Raw genomic sequence first — 22411 nt, 5'->3', positions numbered from 1 at the left:
GAAGCCAGCTAACTAGGGAGTGGTGCTTGTTTTCATGCAACTTTTAACATTTAACCTTTCAAGAACACGTCAAACATTTACAACCCATCATAAAAGATGCAATTCCCATCATGGCATTAACAGAATTAGAGCAGGTTGGTCAGACAGTGCCACCTGCTGGAAGAGGGAGGAATAAAACTTTATTTGTGGAGACACCTTTAACTGGATCTGGAAATGGGAATGAGGTCTCAATTTTAAAGCCATTTTAAGTTGGTTTTTATTTAACTAACAAAAAGTCAGTGTTGAAGTACAGATAAATTGTTATGGGACAGATCATTTCTGTTATAATTTGCCTGTATAAACATATGAGGTGTTAAAATACTGATCATAACAATCCTACAATTCTGCTCCCTCAACTCTGCAGAACCTCAAAAACGTTGGTTTTCCAAAACACATCATATTCCTGCTTATGTGAGCCAAATAGATCAGTAAAATGGGTTTTTCCACCTCAACTAAGATGTTTAAATGTCACAAATTTATGATAATAAATTACATTTCTCCTAGGCTCTCTGGCTTTATACACAAAACCATTGAATAAGCAGGAAAGTCATCTCTATAGCAGATTAGATTACGTCATTTAACGCATGTTTACCCACAAAAATAACAGTTTGTTTTATAATGTAACTGACCTACTGCAGCTGTTTCACCCAGAACTGTTGCATATTCAGTTCCTCCCGATTAAATCTCCTGACCTGTTCCACTCACTGAGGACTGAGGACCCCTTCTCTGCACTACAGCCCCTGAAACAGCTGTTCCAGCTATCAGTCTGCACAGTGAGTATCGAAAGCTTTCAAAACCTCAACCAAGAAGAAGTACTCCAAACATGTCAGCTGGTAATGTTTTTTTTTTTTCTTTAATTAAATATAAATATAAAACTATTCAGAAATATCTGTACAGCTTTGAAAAAACAACAGTGTTTATTTACGCATATGAACCCTTTCTGACTGATGGTCGGACCAAACCTCTGCTCTGGCAGTAAATCCCAGACTGCCTGAAATGTGCTTTGCATTCATCCGCTGACTGACTCTTTCATCAGCAGTCAGAAAACACTGTAGTAAACAAATCCAGTCCATTATCATTATTAAAGTGAAGGAGGGCGAATGCCTTTAAACTCAACCTCCTTGTTGTACCAAACCCATTAGAGCATTACGTAATAAGTACTTTTGTTTTATTAGTCCTCTGATGCCTGCAGCAGACAAAGGAGGTGTCACAGATGTTCTCTGCTGGACAAAGGCTGACATGAGCCCCTTTATTCATTGTGACATTAAGACCTGTGTGGGTGGGGGATGGAGAATTTTCTCCCATGCATGTGGAACTATGAGCTGACCAGGATATATAGACGCTTCCTATTCAACATGTTTTATTCAATGCATCTCTTCCATTCTGTCCTTGTTTTAAATGCTGATCTTTTATCAGTAACACTTGATGAATAGCTGCCTTCAGATATACATATACACATACACACACACACAAATATATATGTATATATGTATATATATGTATATATGTATATATATGTATATATATATATATATATATATATATATATATATATATATATATATATATATATATATATATATATATATATATAAATATATATACACACACATGGATGGCTTTGCAGGCTTTCTTGTCTTTACTTATCCTTTTGTCTTATCTCAGAAATATAAATCCCAGCAGCAACTCGAACCCTCTGCCTGCTTACAGTTTCCCAGAATTTCAGAGAAACAAAGGCCAACCAAACAAATCAGCTTTCACGACTGACTGATTGTCAGTCGCTGCCACACCGCTGGTTTGCAGGTGACTATGGCGCCCTTGCTTGACTTAGCACAAGTCGATGTCTGTCATACTTGAAAGGGATTAGATTTAATCCCTCGGATAGGATCCTTTTAACATTCCCAATTTCTGTTTACTGTTGCTTTCTGTTATGTTTTGCTGGTGTTAGTGGTGGCAACATGGATAAGCTCTGCCACCTGCTGGTCAGATGTAGCTCTGCAGCTACAAAGCTGATGAGGGGTTTCTGTTTGCTGGATTAAAACAATGCAGAATCACTTGTTTTGTTTTTTGTTTTGTTTTTTATTGAAAGACAGTTAACACAATGGTTGCCATATTAATGTATAATATGAGGAAAATCAACAGCTTTGTTCACTGACACCAAAAAAAATCTTTTATGTCTTTGCCATGCAGGATGGGACAAGCGTTTTATTATTTTATTTTAACTGGTTCGGAACTGCTGCAAAAAATACTGTTTTATATACATTAAATGTCCCTTAAAACAAATGGATGAAAATGTTTATAGGAAAACCAAAATAAAGATTTTAGAATAAATACAGTTTTGATTGCATAGTTTGCAGAGCTATGCTGCCTTACATGGATGTGCAAAGTCTAAAGATAACTAAACCATCAACAATGAGAAAAACAGAAAACAGCACATTCACTGTATCAACATTCACACTTCAACAAACCTGCAGTCGTCCAAGTTTCAACTCCTTTGGATTCTGCTTTGTTTTAATACTCATGCAGCAGTGAAGAATTCAGCAACATCATCATGACAGAAACCGTTCAGTTAAAGCACCTTAGATGTGAAAGAGTGTGTGAGAAAGTGTTTCCTCCAGTTTTAAAGAGCTCGAGCTTTAGCGTGGGCCTGCAGCAGTGCAGCCGTGTCAGTGTGGGAACCTTGCGTGGCAATGGAGAGAGCAGTCTGGCCCCGCTGGAAGACACCAGAGAGAAAAAAATATGATTACAAAGCTTATTAGCTAAATGCTACCATTTTAAGCTAGCATTATGGGGTTAGCGTGTTGTTCCTGTAGTTTAAAGGTGAAAAAAAAACAAAGTTCAGTGACATAAACGGCTCATTCTGAAAGAATAAAAGCATCTCATTTTAGTACAGTGATTAAATAACAATAAAATAGTTTGTAGTAATATATAAATTTTCTATGAGTTTTCTGTGGGTTCGCAAACATTGCAACTGCCATATTTGTGCCACCATTTTCACTACGGTGTCTCTGAAAGGACAAAAAGCTGTGTGTGGAAGCTAGAACCCTCTGAGCTTTAATACTACAGCCCTGGCTTTGTTATACCACGGTTAGGGGTATGCAATGCCTACCAAAAGTAGTTATCTTCAGTGCAGTCATCGCTACACCTGAGACCACTGGATCCACTTGCAGGGGAAAATATGTTTATCTCTGGAACAATTTTGTCCACTTATAGCCACAATTCTTTTCCAACTCTGTCCGACATTTCAAGTAATTTCAAAACCCATCTTTACCACTAGATGCCAGAATACTTTCACATTGTACCTTTAAAGCGTCACCATGACAAAGCATGACTTTATAGAGATGCTAACACGCAGCAGCTGCAGAATAATCTAATATGTATTAATCATTAGATGTCAGACAGTCAAAGAAATGATTATATCAGATGCTTTTTTTTTACTCTTAAACTCTAGATTTAAAGCACACTGTCAGAAGTTGATCATGTGATTGCATTGTCTCATGCTCCTACTCTGTCCGACTGGCTGGTAAGATAACGTTAGCAGATTAACTCATCGTCTTACTGAAGCTCTGATAAATGCAGAAGCAGCTCCGTTCCACTGCAGATTGTCTTGCCACCCCATCCACACTGTATGAATCCACTAAATCAGCTCTCATACATTTTAAAGGTACAGTGTGTAAGAATTACTGACATCTAGTGGTAAAGATTGACATAGAATTGACTTCAGATGCTAATGATGCGTTCAAGTTGTCCTCGGAACTCAGAAATCCAAGCAATTTTTACAGAAAATGATGACGCAAACTAAAAATTCTGAGTTGGAAAATCCTAATTCACAGAGCACCTCGAGATTCCAAATTTAACAATGGCTGCACCAACATTTGTAGCCCATTGTGATTTTTATAAAAATTCTCAATGATATATTAACTGTCCATTAAGATTGTATTGTTGACTGCAGTTATTGATATTTACGTTGCTCCGGTGGGCTTGTTCATAAAATATTGCATCAGTGTGTGTTTTATTAATCATATTGGCTGGTGTTAGCATGTTGCACATTTTCACAAAATGCTTGTGATCTCTTTTTCTTTAATGCGGTATTGTAGATGTTCACAAATTGGCTGTTTTAGAGGTGTTCATTTTTTTCCAAGTAGGTGCACCTGGATTGACAAATGCGTAGTAATGACGCCACCTACACCATAAGAACGGTCGTAAATGGAAAGTAGCCGTCAGCCACCCAGATTCTTCCAGACATCTGCAGGTCATTACTTCAACATTGAGTTATTTTAAGGTGTGATCTAGCACCGATCAAGCAAAATTGGTGATATACTTTTAAAGCTCAGTTTTTTCACTTTACATACAAAGTTATTTGTCCATTCAGAGACACCGTAGTAAAAATGGTGGTACAAATATGGCAGCTGCCGTGCAATTGGACCCACAGAAAATAAATAGAAATGTTTCATTCTAGGAGAACAAAACGTGTGGGGGTTAGAGACCAACAGAAACACTGTTTTAAATCATATTTTTCAGTCATTGTACTTTTATGTTTCTTTATTTCACACACTGCAGCTTTAAGTTGGATTTTTGTCATTTTATGTAAAAACTAAGCTTCTTCCTGAGTCTCAAACATTATTTCCCTGGTTGGAAGACAATATTACAATTGTTCTAATTTTGGAAAGAAAAGCAGTTTTTGGCACAAAAAGCATGCTACATGTGCTACTTTATGAAAAATGCTTCATAAATACAATTTGACATCTAAATATAATTTTACTGTATGTTTTTGACTGATGTGTGTTACCTTGTTGGTGAGTTTTAGATCGCACTGGCTTCTTTCCAGCAGCAGTCTTGCGATGTGTGTGCGGCCCCTCTCGGATGCGAACATAAGAGCTGTGGTTCCTTGGTTGTCCTGGATGTTGGCATCGGCCCCACAGCTTAGCAACAGGCGCACCATGACGACTCGACCATGTCTCACTGCCAGATGCAAAGCTGTCTGACCCGTCTATGATGAGAGACATGATGAAATAGACATGTAGTAACGCCATGCTTAAGGAGGTTTTTGAAAGTTACCTTAAAGGGAAATTGTGTAACTTTAAACCCAAACATTGGCCTAATGTGAATATCAACTGGGTGATTTCTGGGTTATTATACAAAGCTTGACATTTGTCAGTTCTGCGAGGGGGCTGCCCTCTTCGGAAACTGGACATTGTAACCTTCAGGAGCGAATCCGTCTTTTATGGGATCATGTGACACGGAGTGCTTTACTTTTGGCTTGCCTGAAATAATTGCATTTCCTATGTTGTTGTTTCCTTTCGGCTTGTCCCTCTGAAGGGGTCGCCTGGGGACCAGCCCTTAGAGAACAATGGTGTCCCCCTAAGGGCTGCAGCACCGTAGGGGAGCAGGACTAGAACCGTAGACCATCAGGTCACAGAATAAGCGGGGCTACCACCTGAGCCACTACCACTCCTTTAATGAATCCATTTCATATAATTCATGCACATATCAAAGAATTAACAAAACTATTAGCAACTGGCCTGGTTTAGTTTGTGGTTTTCAAACACTGGTCAGTGGTAAGCAGTACCACGCTAATGTCCAATAAGCCAAAGGCTAATGCTTATGTTTTCATAGCAATCAGTTATAAACATGAATTTCCCAAAGTTACTGCTTCATTTGATACTGAAAATTCTCATTTATAGTGAAGTTTTTTGGGGAGTTTTTGGCTTATGTGAATGGTTCTTTTGTTATTGGCACTGATTGAGACAGTTTCATTTGCAACTGTGTCCTCTGGCCCTGTGTGAAGTTACACTTTAGCACCCCCTAGTGGCTAAAAGCTACACAGGATCCCTTTAAAAACTTTGTACAATTTTAAAAAGTCGTAAAACTGATAAATTCACTGGTTTTCCCAAGTCTACTTGGATAATTAGTTTGCATTGACTGCGCTACCTGGCTGGAACGAATGTTAACATTTCCCTGTTCCATTAGCTTGCGGACAACTTCCATCCCACCAGGTCTATCAGGAGCTGTCAGAGAGGCCAGCATCACTGCTGTGTAGCCAGCGTTGTTCTGAGCATTTACATCACTCACACCTGTGGTACAGAAAAGATGGAAGTATGATATTCACAACCAACCATTTCCTTGTACGACAGCTAATTTATTACAGTGGTGTTACCTGTGTCCAGCAGCAGGCCGACAATGCTGTAATTGCAGTGGGATACGCTGTAATGCAGCACGGTGTTGCCGTTGTCATCAGCGAGGTTGACGAGGAAGGCCAGCAGAGACGCCGTTGTCTTCTTGACTTCTTTCAAGTATGCAGCCACTCTGCAGGCATCGGAGGACTCCTCTGCTGCAGCACCGAACCAGTGCTGGAACAGTGTGACCAGAGCTTTCCTCTGAAGCACAGGATGCATATAAAAAAAAAATAATAATAATAATAATTTTTCAGTACTAACACTGATGTTTACATATATTTTTAGTGAAGGTGATCTGTGACTACTGTGTTTATGAACTCAGTGTTTAATTAGAACAAAAATATTATCAATCTGTCAAATAGAAACAAAAAATAAACAAGCATAGAAATTTCACGTTTCTTCTATTATATTTCAATTTACAATTACAGACAACATTTTTGACACTAGAAATACATTCTGTGAATTCCCAAGATGTCCCTAAAAACCACATATTATTCTGGATCAAAACCTTAATGTGCTTTGAGTTTGTCCTTTTACACTTTAACAGGACCAGGGCTTGTCAGACTATATGTAGCCCACTATGAACTGGTGTTTGACACTTTAGCAAGCTCAACATGAACATACTGTCTCTACTTAAATCTTTGAATCTTAGCTAGGTGTGTAACAATACGTTATCAATATATCAGTTTAATGACCAATTAGCCAACAGCATTGATGCCAACTCAAATACCAAACATTAATCATTGTAAGATGTACTAAAAAAAAGGTGTGGAATTGTTCTAAAAACCAGAATTTGTAATTGTAGTCTGTCTAATATGAAAGATTGCTATCTCCTATAGCTAATGTAATTGTAATCATGTTGTGCAGAATTTGTGATATCAGCAAATATTAAATTTATTGAACTGATATATGGTGATCAAACTTAATATTTTAACTAGTGATGTTAGCTAACAGTTGCTTATTTACACACCCAATAAAATGGAATGGAAGTTCTGATGATGCACAAGAGGGAAGTCTGCAAGCTAATGCTACTCTCACAAGCTAATGCCACTTTTGCATGGTAATGCTATTCTCGCAGGCTAATGCTATTCTCGCAAGCTAATGCAAGCTTATACTGCCCTCACAAACTCCGGACATGATGAAGGGGGCTATGTGACCAGTCTGGCAAAAATGGTGCGATAGGGAACAAACCACTTTCAGAGTTTCACTATGATTTAGACAATGAAATGAGGGGAAAAAATGCTTTGAAAAGCTGTGGCAAATTCTCAGCAGCAAGTTGTAAACCCTATACGTTCTTCTTACTTGAAGTTGGAGATTGGGTACCTGTCAATCAAAAGGACACGCTCCTATATCTCCGCGGCAAGTTGTAAACCCCAAAATAATGCTACGTGGCTACCTTGTGTAAGCCGCAATTCTTATAAAATCTCCTCAACCAGACAAGATTTTAGGAGAGTTGGGGCTTATGCTCTAAAAACTGTCCAATTGTAATCGTTTGTCGAAACTTGCATTGTTTTTATTTAGTGAAAAAATGTGCCAGTAATGGAAACACAGCAACAGCTACTCAAGTTCATGAATAAACTGTAACAAAAGAGTTGTGGGCCACAAGCCAAAACGAAGCACCGAAATGGTCCTGAATGCATCACAGAAGTGACAGAACTGTTAAAATGGATTCTCTGTCATTATGTTATCATAGGTGACTCAATTAAATATGAGCAGATTCATTGTAAATACCATACTGTATACAAAAAGATGGACGGAGCTTCCATGACGTCATGCATAGGTTTCTGAGGAGCTGAATTGAGGCTTGATGGGCGGTTCCTGCCATTGGCATCTTGGCAGGGGCATGCGTGTCGTCTCACCAGGAAAATACAAATATGGGCAAAGAGGTGGAGCTGAGAGGAGGGCTGTGAGTGTCATGGTGGATGATTGACATCGAGCGAACTTCGAGCTTTCTGTAGCTAAGAGCTAACCGAGCTAACCCGGAGATAACAGGCGCTAACCAGCTAACGGAGGTGAGCGGGCTAGAGCTAAGTGATGTTGTTAACCTGCTAAAAACCGCAGTTGTTCTACGATCTTATTTGAAGCGGGAGATCGGGTACCTGTCAATCAATAGGACACGCCCCTAAATGTGCCTAATTTCAAGATTAAATTACTTTTAAATGGGGAAGTTATAAAAAAAAATTCACTCCCCCCACATTTATTATGAAGGTAAACCTGACCTATTAAACCTAAAATGGATTTTTGAACCAGGCTGTAAACATGTTTATTTCTGCTGTGAAGTTGGTCTTTTTAACATGGGAGTCTATGGGGATTCGCTCTGTTTTGTGACCTCTAGTGGATGAAAGGGGAACTGCAGTTTTATGCACTTCCGCATAGGCTTCACTTTTAAGTGATTTCCAACCCCACCCCCTCAACATTTTGATTGGTGGCCATTGCTAACCCTAACTCCTAACACCCATTGCTTGTCTAACCACGCCCATTTGACATCCAACTCCGCCCAATATCCAGCCCCAGCTTCTTGGTAAATACTTAAAGGTACAGCGTGTAACTAATTTGTCTTTACATTAGCAAAGAATGGCTTTCATAAATTTATATTTATTTTACAAAAGTCTAATCACAACCGCATCCAAATTAAAGCGTTCTCACAGCTTAGAAAAAGTTATTTATACATACATAGGTGACAGCACACCCAAAAGAAGGCTGACATGTGGATGGATGAAAAGGGACAGAGTTGTCAGCATCATGTTCTCTATGTGTTGTTGGGGGAGGGGAAAAACAAGCAAATACGGCCGTGGATCATTCGTCTTGCCATTTTTCCATTGAAATGAAGGAACAGGGATACTCTTGAGGTGAAGAAAAAATAGCCAAGCAAAAAAAAAATAAATAAATAAATAAATAACCTGTAGCATTTACGAGATGGAGACTACATATGAGGTACAGGGACTTCAAAACTGAGGCGAAGGTTGCAGCTTTCTGCTGGACAGGTAAGTTTATTCTATCTAACAGGTAAGATTATTTTGGTATTATGTTAGAAACAGGGCAGATAGAGCAACAGCTACTTTATCCTTCTGGTTGAGTTGGATAGTTTACTCTTACTTGCTGTATAAAAACAGAAGACAGTGGAAGGCAACTATGCATTTCTTTCTGCCAGGTGTTTTTTTTTTTTTTTATCATTTATTTCAGCTGCTTTGTAAAGGAGGTGGGGCTTGATGTCCTCCCTCTAGTCACACAATTTCACAACCTGGCATTAGCTATTAGCCGTAGCTCTGTACCAAATACATGAAGTTCATGCTTATAACTTATTGGCATCAATAAAGAAACAGAATGTGTTGTTCTGTTCCTCATCACCTGACGGGACACTCCAACATGTGCAAGATGTTGACATTTTCACGTGTCAGTCTCCGCAGCTTCAGTAACGTGCTTAAATGGGGAATCGTCAGAGAGTTTCACTTAGTTGTTTGCATTCAATTAGCAAAGCAGTAGCAGGAAGTAATTCTCACACACTGGGGCTTTAATCAATTTTAGAACTAATCATGAAAGTACAAAATGCTCACCAAATCATCATCAGGGTCATCCATGTTGTCCATGTGATCTCTGAGGAAGTGGCAGGCAGACATAAAATCGGCACTCACCACCTCTCTAGATGAAGAAAATAAAAACATGAGTGCATAAAGGCAAAACATTTTCCCAGACAGATGCTGCTGTGTTAGTGGTGCTTCAACCTGCTGCTGGATTCTGAGCCTGAGTTCCCCCCCAGATGTTCTCCGGGGGCTTTTGTTTTGGCTGTTTTCTCTGGAGCTTCAGCTTCCAGCGACGCTGCACCTTCATCTGTTCGCCCTGATCCTTTTCCCACTGGTATCATATGCCTGTTTGGGCCAGCATGTCTACCTTCATCCACTCCTCTCCTCACTGGTTCTGCATCTACCTGGCCAGCATCCATCCTCCCAGGACCAGTTCTGCTTTCCATATGCTCCAAATCACCACGGTTACTCCGGTTCCTACAGTTCCAAGTGACCAAATCTCCTCTTGCAATCCTTCTGAGTCTATAGTGAAATGTAAGAAATGGACAAATCAGCAATGTCAGTGCTGCCAAATGTTCACAAATGTGTCTGCAGTGATTTTCAGGATGTATTTTCCTGATTAGGTTGTCAAAGAGGTCGATAAATTCATGAGATTTGATGAATAATAAGACTGAAAATTTGCTTCAGTAATTCAAATCTTTCTTAGAGTGAATCAACCATGATGGGAACACGAGAGATGATTCATTTAGGAAGCCGACAGACATTTATGGAAGAGTATAACTGCATTTTGCAGTCGAACATAATTGCAATCATTTCACAGCTTCTGTGTCTGGAACAGAAAATACAAAGTTGAACCAGGATTCCTGCTTTTCTTTAAAAAAAAAAAAAAAAGAGTTTTTTTTGTTATGACCAAATAGATTGTATACATTATTCTTTAAATCTTTTGGACTGAAATCTACTTTAAATACACATATCTGCTGTCCCTAGCCATCTCTGGACATGGAAGTCAGCATTTTTCCTCAGGGTCTGGTGTTCACCTGTAGGTCTGAAATAAGGCTGTTTTTTCTTGGTCAGAGTCATGCAGCTGTTGCTAAATGAGTCTCAATGTCAGTCAAATAACCAATAATCATAACTATTAGGGCTGGGAACAGTCAGAGTTATTTACTGACCCTTCATCAGCGACCTCGGAGTTCTGCTTTTTGGACTTCTGTGCACATCCGTCTGTCTTCAGGGTGGACTTGGAGGCTGACAGGAGACAGACAGACATGACGTATGAGCAGCATTACGTGCCTCTGATGAGACTTATGGTTTCATATCCGGTGCACAGAGCAGTTTTTCTGTAAGTCCATGTTTGTACAGGACGGTATAAAGTTGCTGTAACAGTCAGCAGTGAATGTGTGGAAATGGTTCGCCGTGCGTCACCGTCATTTCCATCTCGACTGCTGTTTCGTACAGATTTTTCTCCACATAGTCCTCAGCCAGCTTATGTCCCTGAAATTCATACATCATTCAGGTATATGAGGAAAAAAAAGTGTCCAAGTTTAATTAGAACAAAAACGTCAACAAAATCTTCGATATTCACATTTAAGCTTTTTCATTTGTACAGAATCCTTAAAATCACAATAAGAATATTTGTAAATTAGATCTAATACTACTTTTCCCTCCTGACTTCATGATTAGTGATCATTTATTTATTTATTCATAATTCCTTAATCTATTCATCTCCATGTATCCCAGTATAGGGTTAGGGAGGGTCTGGAGCCTATCCCAAACACATGTTGCTGGTGTCCATCACAGGGTTGATTTATTTATATGTTCTTATTTTCATTTATTCATTTTTTTTCTTTTTGTGAGTATTTCTGATATTAGGGAGCAAAATGTGCTTGTAGAAAAACAAACTCTGTTTTTTATTATTATTATTATTATTATTATTATTATTATTATTATTATTATTATTATCATAATCATCATCACCATTATTATTATTTATTTTATTTTTATTTATTATTAATAATAATAATAATAATAATAATAATAATAATAATATCATTATAATAATAATAATCGTAATAATAATAATAATATTATCACTGTTATTATTGTTGTTGTTATTGTTGATGTTGTTGTTTTTATCCTGAGAAAAAAAGCTGCCTGTTATTTTGCGACGTTTGCATCACAGTACCTCTGTGCGGACTCCCTTCGCCATCACCGTCTCCATGCTGTTTGTAGTGGGACACGAGGACGTCAACAAGCTCCATCATCTCCTGCTGCAGGGAGTTGACTTTCGGATCTGGATGCTTCAGGATTTTCTCTCCAGATTTAGTCTCTCCACACACACACTCCCACTGCTGATCCAGGAGACTCTTGATCCTCTCGATGTGGTGAATGACTGCTGCTGTGTCTGCGCCGTCTCCTGAAGCATCAGCAGCTCCCACCAGTGGACTTCTTCCACTCGGCGTTACCGAGTCTTGTGGATATCTTCCAACGTTTGTGGTGACGGTTCTCGTGCAGATGAAAGTGGATGATGTGTTCTGTTCTGGTTCCATGGATCTCACCACCGTCTCGTCTCCGTTCTGTTCTACCATCACCCTCTCTGCACGGACCCAAACCCCAGGATTCTTGATGAGATGGTCCATCTTCTCATCTTTCCTCGTGCTCTCCTCCTGCTGCTCCTTCAGCAGCCCCACCGCCCTCTGCAGCTCCAGGCCGGTCTCGTGGAGCTTCTGCTCCAGCATGGCCACCTTGGCCTGCAGGGACGTCACCGTCAGCAGCTCATCCAGGTCCGTACTGGACTTCCACTCACGTGTGGGATTAGAATCATCCTGTCTGTTGTGATTTCTAGAAAACACAATGTGACGTTCGTGCTGAGGTCTTTTCATGTCCACTTTGCTGTGGTCGGAGGAGAAACGAGGCTCTGTGGTTCCGTTCATGGTGGAGGGAGGGATGTGTGGAACCAGGCCCAGGCGGAGTCTTTCTCTCTCCTCCTGAAGGATGCAGATTTGCGCTCTGAGCTCAGGAACGACCCTCACTTCCATCTCCAGCTCCCCAACACGTTCCAGAGCCTCAGTGAGGCGCCTCAGAAGCCCCGAGCAGTCCTGGGGACGATAGCTGTCCGGTGAGGAGAAGACTTCCTCACACGAGGTGTTTCTGCCTCCCAGCTGATCCCTCGAGCTCCGGAGGCTGCTTCGGTCATCCGTGGACTCGGATTCTTGTCTTAGCAACACCGTGAGCGGCAGGCTGGATGCACGAAGGAGGTGGGGCCTGATGTGCTCTCCGAGAGGTTGCTCATCAAACTCCTTGATCCTGGCCTCCATTTCTGCCACAGATTTGAGCCCGGTGGGAGAGAGGGGCCTTCTGTAGTCGTGGGACCAAGACGTGTAGCTCTGTGGGTAGGTATCTGACAGTCGAGACCGGGGACCAAGAGCTCCAGTGGATCCCCAGGGACTTGGGCGATAGCCGCACCCGGAAGGGTTGAGGTGCCTGGGGAGGGTGCTGGCACGGGATCCCTTGCTCCGACGGAGAATGGGTACTCTTTTTATGGTGTTGCCTTTTTCTATGTCGTCCACATATTTGAGGAAGTCCAGATCAATCTGGAAGCCGTACGGTGTTTCCACCGAGTACGGAGGCTTCCCTTTAATCCCATTCTCTGCTGTCTGAAGACGCCAGATATTTCCTGTAATCAGTAAAAAGAAAAAACAACTGAATTGGAAGAGTTTCTTTCAATGTAAAATACTTCTTTACCGTCCATTTTATCCCCATCTTTTGCTGTCTCTACACTCATAAAACAACTTGCCAATTATCTGTTTAGGTCTTTAATATCTGACAAGTCAAGCAAAAATACAACATTTTATTCCATTTTTATTAGTTATAGCGCAATTTATAGCATCGATATGCACTCACCTGCCCTTTTATTAGCCTCATCTGTTCAGTTCATTGATAAGACAAATATTTAACCAGCCAATCACATGGCAGGAAACGAGACAAGCTGAACATCAGACTGAGGTAGAAAGGGTAGATTTAAGTGATCGACTGTGATATGGTTGTTGGTCTGAAGATTTCAGAAACTGCTGATCTACTGGGATTTTCACACACAACCATCTCTACAGAGAAAGGTATGAAAAGGAGGAAATATCCATCAAGCAGCAGATGTCTGGACCAAATATGTCTTGTTGATGTAAGAGGATAATGGACAGACTGGAAGTCAAATAAGCACTGGTTCCAACCAAGATATGCAGAACATCATCTCTGAACACACAACAAGTCCATCCCTGAACCAGATTGTCTCCAGGAGCAGAAGACCAGAACTGGACAATAGAAGATGGAAAAATGTTGCCGGTCTGATGAGTCTCCATTTCAACTCCATATTCAGATGTTGGAAACATCATGAAAGTATTGATCCATCCTGTCCACCAGTCAGGCTGCTGGTGGTGTAAAATGGAATGGGGACATGCTTTGGTCCCCTTAGTGCCACCATGGTTTAACCACCACAGCCTATCAGAGTCCTGCTGCTGACCATGTCCATCCCTTTCTGAGCACAGTGTAGCATCTTCTGATGGAAACTTCCAGCAGGATGATGCACCATGTCACAAAGCTCACATCATCTCCACCATGACGATGAGTTCACTGTCCTCCAACGGCCTCCACAGTCACCAGATCTCAGTCCAGCAGAGCAGCTTTGGGATGTGGTGGAACGGGAGATTCTCATCATGATGTGCAGAAACTGTGATGCTTCATGTCAACATGGAGCAAAATCTCTGAGGAATGTTTCGGTTAAATCTGATGCACAGGATAAAGGCAGTTCTGAAATGAAAAGGAGTTCCGAACCCGAACTAGAAAGATGTTTCTGGTACAGTAGTGTGCAGGTGAATCACATTCAACATGTTCCTGATCTCTAAAAGTAAAAACAGACACATTTTGGGACTGATGGGCAACTTAAAAATTAAGTTTATGGCCAGACAGAAGAGCAGTAATCCTGTTTTATATTCCATTCACAATCACAAAGCAGAAACATTCAATTACACACAGTGCCTTCGCTTTCTCTTTCAGACTTTTGTTTTTCCCTCACTGTTTCATTTCTTCCATGCACAGACCTCCATTATTCAACAGTGGCAGGCCTGATCTCCTCTTGATTACAGCCCAGCCGTCCAGGACCAGGGCTGAAAATAGTTTTGCGACCGTTTCGCCCAGCAGCTACGGCCAGCTGTGCAAAAATACACTCCTACAGTACAGACATAAATACAGACAACCATTGTTCTGACTCACTATTTTCCCTCCCTGCCCTCCTCAAGCTCTTTCAGATCCTGGCTTTGCTTTTATTCAGCAACTTCTTTATGTGTCAATTAAACACTATTTTGATCAGAAAAACAATGCCTTGTGTTTAATCAGCTGATTTTTTGTTTTCTTATACCATGGAGAATTCACCCAATGTAGCCATTGTGTCCTCAGCCTCCCCCTTCCATCCATACCTCCTCCCTCCTCCCACGTTTCCCCCTCCTCTCTCCTGACCACCAGTCTCTGCGGCAGCTCGCTGTCATCTCGAGGCTCCACAGCCACCAAGCCACAGCCCCAAACAATGTCAGCTATGCAGTAAACAGACAAACACCCCCAAATGGGCCTGCCAGGAATTCGAACCTCTGTCATTCACGCACTGCCTGATAGCCAACAGTAAACAGCTACAAATCTGCAAATTAAACACAACTCCACCTACTTTTTTTTGCAAGCTAAGACATAAATATTGATATATGCAGATAAACTAGAGTTAAAGACACATTTTGCAGATGTGCAAACATGTTAGCATGATTAGCACGTGCGCTAAGTGGTGCAGCTAGCATGATGAAGTTTAGAAGCTTCCGCTTGTCTTTTCCCAGAATGAATATGAACATGATCATCACTGGTTTGTGCGTTCACTTCTGATATGACAGCCTGTGTTTTCGTGCCAGTGGGAGCTTGTTGTGTTGACAGGAATCTTTTAGCCTCCCCCCATCCTAAGTTTAGCTGGAACATGTGGCTGTAAAGCAAGTGATCATACAAATACAGCGTGTCTTTATTTTACAAGCTAGCAGGTTGTCCCAGTGACTTTGCTTCAGGAGGACAGACTGACCACGAGGTAAACGTTAATCATTTTTACAGAAGTACAGGCCACGCGCCCCTCCGTTCGCTCTGTCCATCAGAAGAGCAGCATGGAGCACCTGTTGCTGCAGACATCTCAATCAGCCGGCTCAGACTGCCGGCACGCCTCCGCTTCCAGGAAATTCTTTCAGGTTTGTGGTTGGCATTGCAAAAAGCAAAGAGTTTAACATCTCTACTGTGAGCAAAGACAAATCAGATTAACATGGGAGTAACTAAAGCAGATTAAATAAACAGGTTATAAATAACTTGCTTAACCTGATTTAAAGATGTTTCCCAGTGATTTGAGGTTTTGAGCTCAGTGCAGTTCGTGTAGAAAAACAATCAGCTGTAAAGTTTTACTGATACAAATAAAAGAAATTAGACTGCATATAACACAATTGCTCATAAAAACCAAAAGAAGGAACGTTAGAGTTTGGTTTCCAATGAGATAATATGAACAGTTTTCCCAACAACACTAACAGTAAAGGCTGATGTTTGTAGGATTTTTAGATTTTGTAAGGAAGATGGAAAGTGGTGCGATACAGGTGAGATGACATGATGAAATGTCTGGCTATAAAGCCGAAACAACAATACAGAGAAACTCATGGGGACATTTTCCAACCATAAATCCATCACAACTCAGCAAAGTCAGAAGTAATGAACACATCTACTACCTGACTTACTGCTAAAGATTTATGACCTTCAGCCGTTTTCTCACTGTTGGAAAGAAATGACCCAAATATACTTAAATTTTCCCAACTTCTACAGAGTTTGACCACATTTTTCCTTCATAAATGCCTTCATCCTTGGTTTCATCGATTCAACAAGGTGTTGGAAACATTCCTCACAGCATCACACAGTTTCTGCACATCATGATGAGAATCTCCCGTTCCACCACATCCCAAAGCTGCTCTGCTGGACTGAGATCTGGTGACTGTGGAGGCCGTTGGAGGACAGTGAACTCATCGTCATGGTGGAGATGATGTGAGCTTTGTGACATGGTGCATCATCCTGCTGGAAGTTTTCATCAGAAGATGCTACACTGTGCTCAGAAAGGGATGGAGATGGTCAGCAGCAGGACTCTGCTGGTTAAACCAGGTCATGTTGGTGCTGAGGGGACCAAAGTGTGACTATCACATTTTACACCACCAGCAGCCTGAATGGTGGATCCAAGGCAGGATGGGTCCATGCTTTCAGTGTTATTCAGGCCAGATGCTGATCCTACCATCTGAATGTGGAGACTCATCAGACCAGCAACGTTTCTCCATCTTCTATTGTCCAGCTCTGGTGAGTCTGTGTGAATTGTAGCCTCAGTTTCCTGTTCACGCGATGTGGTCTTCTGCTGCTGGAGACCATCTGCTTCAAGATGGGACGTGTTGTGTGTGCAGAGATGATGTTCTGTATATCTTCTATTCTATTCTATTCTATTCTATTCTATTCTACAGTCATTTAGCAGATGCTTTAGTCCAAAGCGACTTACATCTGAGAGTGAGAACAACATAAGGAAGAGAAAAGTGCTGGTCAGACTGCTGCGAGTCCAGTTGGACGCAGGTGTCGCCAGTTTGTGCTACAGGCAGCAGTTTTTTGTTTTTTTTAATTGTTTTGTTCCCGTCTCTCCTCGCCATGGTCCCTTTGTTAAAATGCAGGAACGTCTTGGGTGCAGCGAATTCAGTGCTGATCTGGTGCAAAGAACTGGATCAGGTTCTCCAGCTTCTTTGCAGAAATGCTCCTTGAAGAACTGAATCTTCAGCTCGCTCTGAAAAGTAGACACAGACTCTGCAGGTCGGACAGAGTTTTCCAGGTCGTTCCACCACCGTGGAACCACAGAAGAAGAGTCTGGCCAGTGATTTAGCCCCACGTAGCGGTGGGAACGCTAGGCGTCTTTCACTGGTAGAGCATCCAGCCTGGTTCAGACTTGGTCCAGTCTTCCCATTCTCATAAGAAAAAAGCTGCTGACTGGATATTCTCTCTTTGTCTTTAAACTCTAAAGATAATTTATTGTTTCTCTATTTCTGTAAAGCAAATATAAACAGATGGAACTAATAAAGTTGCCAATGAGTTTACACACCTGTGTTTTGCAGGTATTTGTCCAACGGTACTTTTAATGTCGGCACGCCGTGGACCTCCCGTCATGTGGGATGACTGGAGCAGAAATGATGTGACTGGGAGTGACTCATGTCAGGAAATTTACCAATAAGACGTCATGCGGATGTCATGCCAACTATTTTAGTTAAATTAACTTTTTTCATCTTTTTTTGTACAATTTTCTGAACATATTTTATAAAATCTGTACATTTCTTATTCTGTCTTGCAGAACATTAATGCGTAATATTAAATAAAGCATCACAGCTTATTAGAAATGACATTTTAGAGTTATTTCAGACCTTCCAACCTTGTGAGATCAGAAGTGCTTATTGTTGCCCGTAAGCTCAGTTTCTCCCATAAATATAGACCTGCGTGTTTCTTCCTGACCAGGACACCACACAGGAAACGATATAGCAAAGTTATGGTTAGGTAATTCCCCCACAGTCATTGACTAACACTCTGCACATTTCCATGGCTTGTGTTTTAATTTGTCTGCGCTCGGAGCAGGAGGTCCACCTCACAGGAAACCCAAGAAATGAAAGGTAAAATATTCGCCTTTCCCCAAACAGGCCCCAACCAGACGGAGCTGCAGCCCCGCTGCTTCTGCATGTCTAAAGATCGCTGTCAGTTCAGTCTTTCACTCAGTTTAAAGGTAAAACTCTCTTCTCCAAGTGTTTTAACTTTTATTCTTTCCTGTTTTCGCTCAGGTTTTATTTCATTTCTCTCCATCTTCATCCTCCTGTTCCCACAACAGCTGCTCTCCTCCTCTGGGCTCATGTGTCCCTTCTCGCTCAGACCTTCAGGCTCTCCCTGCATCAGCATAAACCTCATAATCACAACATGTCTGTCCACAGCAGTCTTTACCAAAGCCACAAATGAAATGCTCACATATGAGAGCAATCTCCACTTGCAGCAATGGTAAAGGCTTGAAAATCCAATAAGGACATTGTTGATTTCGTGTTTAATGATAGATTCATGACGATGATGCAGGCCCTATCTGTTGTTATTGCTGCGGTCTGGTTTGTTGTTCCACCACCTGGGTGTAGGATGAAGTATTGCGACAGCTTTTTGGCATAGACTGAACGGTTGTACAGCAGGAAGGAACGGCTTTCTTAGGAACGGCCAGCGGGGGAGAGAAGTCTAATTAAATCACGTCTATTAAATAATTATTCTGCTTTTGAGTTGATTTATTACCACATTAAATACTTTCCTCATGATTTTTAGATCTCATTCACTAGTTTCAAGTCTTTAATAATACAGCATGCTGTTCGATCTATGTAATCCATTTACCCCAAACCCACAAGAGCTTCCTGAAACAAAACACTGAACTTAAATGCGTCATTTGTTAATATGTTCAAACTTTAAAAAACAAAACAAAAGAAGAACAGATTTGCAGATTTGTAGTTGTTGTCTGTAATTTGAGAGAACAGAGGTTGAGGTGAGGGTGTCATAGTAGGGTATAAAAGTAGTATTAAACAAGGATTAGTCTTTTGAAAGAAAGAAACGACCTTTCTCACCACTTTGTATCAAACTCAGTCAGAGAATCATCAATAACTGCTGCAATGATCTTTCTTAATGAAAGTTTGGGGTAAAATTTGGCTTTTTTTAGGATCTACAGAGCAGCAGAAGAAGCTTTTATCTAAAGCCACAAACAATTGAGAGTGATAATATCATGAAAAAGACTCTGAACTATCAAATCATCATGTAAAATGAAGCCACATGGGCTCAGGAGTGTGTTGCTGAAACCAACGCAACATAACACAACCCAGCTGTAGCCTGTGGCACCCGGTGTGGTCTTCTGCTGCTGTGGCCCTTCTGCTCCAAGCCTCAGTACGTTGTGCATGCAGAGACGCTATTCTACATATCTTGGCTGTAACCTGTGGTTATTTGACTTCCTTTTTTCTTTTTTTTCAGACCATTCCCTGTAAATCCTAGAGATGGTTGTGTGTGAAAATCCCATCGGATCAATTCTCAGAACACCAACCCTGCTAAATATAAACTCACTGAAATCTCCTTTCTTCCTCCTCCTGATGCTCAGTTTGAACTTCAGCAGGTCGTCTTCACCGCGTCTGCATGACCAGATGCACTAACACGCTGCCACGTGATTGGCTGATTAGATATTTGTGTTAATTAACGTGTTAATAAAGCGGCTAATGATCGCTTTTATTTTATGTCTGCTTGTGTGCTGTGTGTGGTGAAATAAGACGCAACTGTAATAATTCTGATGATTATTTTTTTGTCTTTGCTACGTTATCAGCGATACTTAGTGAAACGGCCTCTCCATGCTGTCTCCCTGCATCTTTTCCTTTTTTTCCTGCATCCCAGCTCATCTGTCTTTACAGTCTATATGTCTGCATGTTTCACCGTCTTTGTTCTGTTCCCGGAAAAATAAAACTCCTTCCTCCCCTCGGCTTTTTGGCTGTACAGCCTGCGGTTTTTCCAGCGCATAGCTCTAAACCCCATCTTCTATTCAGAGTTGATTTAGGAACCAAAGCCAACTCTTTGGACTTGAGCTCCTTTTCGTCCCCCCGTCTCTGACTCCTCTTTTTTCCTCTCAAACTCTCTTTTTTTTTAACCTACCATCAGCAAAACGACTTCCTATAAATCCCCCAGCCTCTGTGATCTCCATCCATGTTTTCCATTTTATTTATTTGTGTTTACTTTTTATCTCAGTACTTGTAGACTACTGGAGTTGTCCTGGTCCTTTCCCAACAGCAACAGGCTGCAGTATGGCATCTAAAGCCTCGCTGCACGGCATGTGGGGGATGAAACAGCTGCCAGGGGCTTCACGCATGGAAGAAAGCGACGGTATGTTAACATGGCAAGGTTAAAATAGAAAGTGGGCCACCTACATGTGTGTTTACATGGACATGTGTCATTCCATGTGCATTCCTTCACGTCGTGGGAGAATTTAAATGCAATAAAACGTCGTTATGAATCAGCCTTTAACAGGAAAACTTGCCCTGAAAGTCTGATTAGACTTCATCTTAAGGCCAAAGGTCTAACACACACAATTTGTTAAATACTTTAGTCATATTCTATCCTGACCTCGGATTTAAAGCAGTCTGTCTCTGATCCACAGCAGTCAAGGTCAGCATGATGCATCTTAGCTTTGATTAACTACCCGGTCCAACATCCCGCCGCTGCCTGGAGACATGGCATGAGAGGAATATTATATTATATCAGCTCTTACCTTGTGACATGTTCAGCAGTTTCTCCCCTACTTGCTGGTCTGAGGGTGTGTTTGCCAGACGGTCCACTACAGTCTGCTGTCGGCTCTGCCTGTCTGGCTCCTGAGCAGGCGGGGACGTGCTGTCAGGGAGAGTGGCATGCCGTGGCTGTTTGGGAAATGCCACTGCGCAGCTCCTGCCATAACAGAAACTGGGCTTGCTTGTGTGTCAAAGGGAGCTCTGAGCGAGGAGGAGCTTGTGAACATGCCTTCCTACGGTGGCTCCTGTTCGATGCAGATCCACACCCACCCATCAGACAGCAGCCAATGGGAGCTCAGAGGTGCAGCTCTGTTGGGACCATTGTGGGTAAAAGTCAAAAGTTTGGCACTTGTGAGATAAATGATGAGGGTTTCCCATCCAGAAACATATCAGATAACATCACAGCATGCAGCGCTTCCCTCTCCCAGAATGTGACATCCTACCCGGAGTGTCCAATGAAATCATGTCAACAGGAGGCTTCAATGCCGTCCAGGACGGATAATTCCTTTGGTACATACTTGTCGTTCTTTATGGGTCTTCTTTCAGCATCACCAGTATCTTCTGAGTCACCACGATGATGCCAGAAAAGCCTTTCCTCTGGTCTGCATGAGGCCAGTTCTCCGGATTTACTGTGACGATATGCATTTGTCCCGATTCGATTCGATTCCGATTATTTTGGGTCGATTTAAACTGTGATATTGCTGATTTTTGTGGATTAAAAAACAAAACAAAATGTCCAATTTTTTTTTTTTTGCTCGTCATTTTTCATCATTTCAATCAGGAAAAAGCAACACAGTAGCCAAACCATCATTCTGCTGCTATAATGCCCAAGAAGTTGAGTAAAAATATCAATTAAAAACAATAAAGATGACAAAAAATTTTATATGGATTATTTGTATTATTCTGAAAAAAAAAATTCATAAAAAAATCTATTTTAAAATTTTGAAGCATAAAATCTTGATATTCAATTTTTCGATTTGATTTTCCCACCCATAGTGGTGGATGATTAATACAAGTACAAGTGATGCCAAGAAGACGTAACGTGGTCAATCAGCCACTTTAATTAAGAGCCGAGAAAACTATTCAGCCATTGTCTCCATTTCATATTAAATCTCATTAAAGCTTTCAGCACCTCTAGGAGTTCCAGTTAAAGCAAAAGGAAAAAGGAAATATTTTATGACTAATTAAAAAGAATAAATAAACAAACAAACAAATAAATATACAGAATGAATAAAAATAAATAAGAAAATAATCAGAACATGAATAAGTATGA

The 22411-nt window shown here is 41.1% G+C and overlaps 1 protein-coding gene across 1 annotated transcript; it reads right to left on the bottom strand.

Annotated features, from left to right (window-relative positions):
• Window positions 1-2226: 2226 nt before the first annotated feature.
• On the bottom strand, window positions 2227-21294 carry LOC306758389 (KN motif and ankyrin repeat domain-containing protein 4-like). Its single transcript, XM_079243713.1, has 9 exons — window positions 21123-21294; window positions 11919-13409; window positions 10906-10981; window positions 9938-10258; window positions 9770-9854; window positions 6197-6416; window positions 5971-6113; window positions 4829-5029; window positions 2227-2752 (listed from the first exon to the last, which is right to left on the bottom strand). Exons 1-9 carry the CDS (start codon window positions 21130-21132, stop codon window positions 2660-2662), a joined length of 2640 nt encoding a protein of 879 aa, XP_079099839.1. The 5' UTR covers window positions 21133-21294; the 3' UTR covers window positions 2227-2659.
• Between the last annotated feature and the right edge of the window lie 1117 nt (window positions 21295-22411).

The sequence above is a fragment of the Telmatherina bonti genome (genome assembly GCF_933228915.1).
Source record: "Telmatherina bonti genome assembly, chromosome: 7".
Taxonomy (NCBI): Eukaryota; Metazoa; Chordata; class Actinopteri; order Atheriniformes; family Telmatherinidae; genus Telmatherina; species Telmatherina bonti.
The sequence above is the reverse complement of the archived record's forward strand: the minus strand, read 5'-3'. Positions and strand labels throughout refer to the sequence as shown.